Raw genomic sequence first — 3,257 nt, 5'->3', positions numbered from 1 at the left:
CCCGATGACTTCAATAAAAGGTTAACCAAAGCAAACGATCTGCAGTAACGCGCCCGTTCTACTAATCCTCATTATTCACCCTCTCGTCGTTTCTTACTTAGTTCTAAACTGCAGTGCCTGTCAGCATTCGATACACTGAACACACTCATTATCATCACGCGCATCATGTTCCCACCACACCGAGCGTATTTCACCGATACCATTATTGGTTCTGTGGTCCAACAAGATGAAGACTTTCACCACAGCACTGTCATACGAAATAGACGGAGGGCCGATGTGGCTTCTCGTCCCTATGGCTTGTTGCCGTCTGCAGCATCGTTGAGAACGACTCCGTCTGCGCCGTCCAATCGTTTGCCTAGTATCACTGGACTTACGCGCTATCACTCTGACGCGTTGACCGTCGGTGTAATCGATACCAAGATTAAAAAAATGAAATTAGTTTCGGCCACTAGTGATCGATTCGACAACGACGCATCCAAGAACGAACGCCAACGCCAAAAGAATCGTATGCACCAGGCAAGCTACAAGATGAGGCAGCGCAAACTTGTGGCGGGTCTCGAAGACTCTTTAAAAAAGCTGAAAGAAGAAATTCCAGAGCTCGAATCTCAGCAGCGGGTATTATCGTACGGTCAAACAAACGCTACGATCTGGAGTATTGCCGCCGAATATTTCCGTCTTTTTCGCCACGGTGTTAAGCATTCAGTAGTCTCTACCACAGGGAAGGAATCATTGCTCACTTACAAGACGCCTAAGTCCAGCCAGTTCCAAGCGCAATGGCACTTTATGGAAACGGCGATGGCACATGACATCTGCAATGGTGTGGTGTCCGGTATTCAAGCACTGATGGACAACCTCATATTTCTTTCCAAGTGCTACGAAGAATTCGATCTGCGGCCTCTGCGCATGGACAATGTGTCAGAAAACGTGCTCAACGTCACCACTCGCTGTGAGATAGATCATCATTACCGAAAACACACTGCGCTATGGATTTCCCGACTTGGTCAAGAACGGAAAACATTCCTCGCTTGCTGGTAAAATACTCGGCGAGAAAATCATTGTCAATGGGTCGATGCGCTTTGTCAGGGATAATATGAGTGGTCAAATCACTCGACTTCAATGGAAGTCAGACTTGTTGACACCGCTATTACGTCTATTTGGAAGTCTGGAGGCCGTTTCCCGTTTATTCAACGGTGCACAACTGTCTCCTGATGGGAATATTAGCCCTTTCGTTATTGGGCCGACAGATAGTTAAACGCTATACTGTGTAGTTTAGTTCTTGAACTACTGTAATACATGTGTAAAGATCCCACTCACGGTTGTCAAGAGCATTCTTAATAATGATATATTTGCATTATCGACAGCTCGATTATATTCATAAGTACTTCAGTAGGAATAATTTCTAGATTGTGTTACAATAAAGTGTTGTGACGACGGATTGAAGATCATTGCATATTATGATATTATTCGAGTGACAGGGGACTTGAATCGAATCAAAATTTCGAATCCGAATTAATATTCAGATACCATCCGGATTTTTCCCGCGTAAACCCAAATCCGCACAAATCTTCGCACACCAACGTCGTGAGCTGTTAGACTCGATGTCATGTTCGAGTATGTATGTAAGATTGTCCCGGTTCAATGATACATGTTGCTCTTCATCATTAAAGAAACACCGATCGTCTCATTTACTGAACAAACCAACAGACACATATAGGATCACCCCATGCATGACAAATATGGATTACTAAAAAAAGAAGTCTGTGGTATTCCACTGAGATCACCAAACATGCGTTTATTATTTGTTCCGTATGTGCTTAACCACATATCGTTAGGCCAGGGGTACATTGTAACGTTGATCAATTTGAGTTGACCCGACGAACCGCTCATTTCACGATCGGCTTGATTGCCCACTGTGTAAGATGAACGTCGAGGAATTGAAGGCACTCGAGGAAACGCTGGCCTTCTTCGACACCCCTGACGATCCCTTTACAAGGTTCTCTTCAGGTCACAGCAGCGATGAGAGCAGTTACAATGTGTCAGCAGTGACTGACGACGAACTAGTGAGGTCAGGATCTCGGAGCAAACCTAATGAGATTCATGACGGAGCCAACGCCATAAAACAAGAGATTGCACGACTCAAGACCATACTGAAGGTTCCAGGAAGAAATCGGTCTCGAGACTTGTAGAAGCTGGAGATACGTCAGTTGTGCGCGGAGACTGCAGATTTACAGCAACGTCTAGAAGAGTTACGCTATTCGAAACGGGCCACCACCGAGAACTCTCTCGAGCCCCTAGCTGGTAATGCTGGTTGCTTTCAGCGGTCGGATGAAACACGGCTAGCTGCCTGGCACGGTTTGACGATGAGGCAAAAGAGGCTGCGAAACGAAGCAGAGTCAGAGAACGAGTATCTTCGTCGACTCATTCAAACTCAAATCAAGACCATCAAGTCACTGAAAAGGATGTTTCACAAGGAGGCATTGACAAAGGTATGTTTAAACTCGATTTGGTTCGTCATCTCCTTCCTATACTGAAAAAGCGTTTTCTGGTGCTCGTACAGCGGACATTTTCTGGTTTATCACGTTGGATTAACCCAATCTTCGTACCCGAAGGCCCGGTCATGGTTTTGAGTTGTTAGAGCAAATGAGTGGCAGTCTGAGCGATTTGTTTTTCGATACCGAACGCGTGGTTCAGTCGAATGGCCTCAGTTCCATACCGTCTCCTTTCTCACAGGTGAATACTCGACCACTATCCTCTTCCAACACGCGAATAGAGTTGCTCAAGTGCGATGTGCTTCCCTTCGACTACCGCGCAAGTGCAAAGACGTTCATGGATAAATTGGTAACAGATTATGAAACAGAGGAGGAAGGCAATCATATTCAGGTAAGTACCGGCATGGATACTTGTTCAAATGAGCACCCTGATGTTGACCATAACTGCTGCAGGCTAACCTTAAACAGAAAGCAGCTCGTGTCTTTACTCTGGATATAGAAGACGACGTCATGAAGATACAACTTCGTTTTATGGCAGTCAAGTACGCGGAAGAGAAGCGAGAAGTCATCGTGCTTACTGGTCAGGATGAACTGCTGGAAGTGTTTGGAGTTGCAGTTGACGGAATCAAGTTGGAAGAACGAACCTGGTGCGTTTGTCCGAGGTGTCGCCAGGTGTATGTCTTCTTCAATTGTGTATCACCGGGACTGTGGAAGCCAAACCACTACGCAGAGGTTACCGTGATTTTGTCAACAAAGTGTGCGAGTTGA

At 45.7% G+C, this 3,257-nt stretch overlaps 3 protein-coding genes across 3 annotated transcripts; all 3 read left to right on the top strand.

Moving 5' to 3' along the window:
- Nucleotides 1-429: 429 nt before the first annotated feature.
- On the top strand, nt 430-1,035 carry PPTG_03024 (hypothetical protein; the record flags this gene model as incomplete). The annotated part of the gene is made up of 1 exon (XM_008895689.1): nt 430-1,035. One exon carries the CDS (start codon nt 430-432, stop codon nt 1,033-1,035), a length of 606 nt encoding a protein of 201 aa, XP_008893937.1.
- An 884-nt stretch (nt 1,036-1,919) lies between these two features.
- Nucleotides 1,920-2,186, top strand: PPTG_03023 (hypothetical protein; the record flags this gene model as incomplete). The annotated part of the gene is made up of 1 exon (XM_008895688.1): nt 1,920-2,186. One exon carries the CDS (start codon nt 1,920-1,922, stop codon nt 2,184-2,186), a length of 267 nt encoding a protein of 88 aa, XP_008893936.1.
- A 454-nt stretch (nt 2,187-2,640) lies between these two features.
- PPTG_03022 (hypothetical protein) lies at nt 2,641-3,257 on the top strand (the record flags this gene model as incomplete). Its single annotated transcript, XM_008895687.1, has 2 exons — nt 2,641-2,880; nt 2,943-3,257. The coding sequence occupies 2 exons, from the start codon at nt 2,641-2,643 to the stop codon at nt 3,255-3,257; spliced, it is 555 nt and encodes a 184-aa protein (XP_008893935.1).

Source organism: Phytophthora parasitica, assembly GCF_000247585.1.
Source record: "Phytophthora parasitica INRA-310 unplaced genomic scaffold supercont2.4, whole genome shotgun sequence".
In the NCBI taxonomy this organism is placed as follows: Eukaryota; Oomycota; class Peronosporomycetes; order Peronosporales; family Peronosporaceae; genus Phytophthora; species Phytophthora nicotianae.
This window is presented reverse-complemented; position numbering and strand designations above follow the sequence as displayed.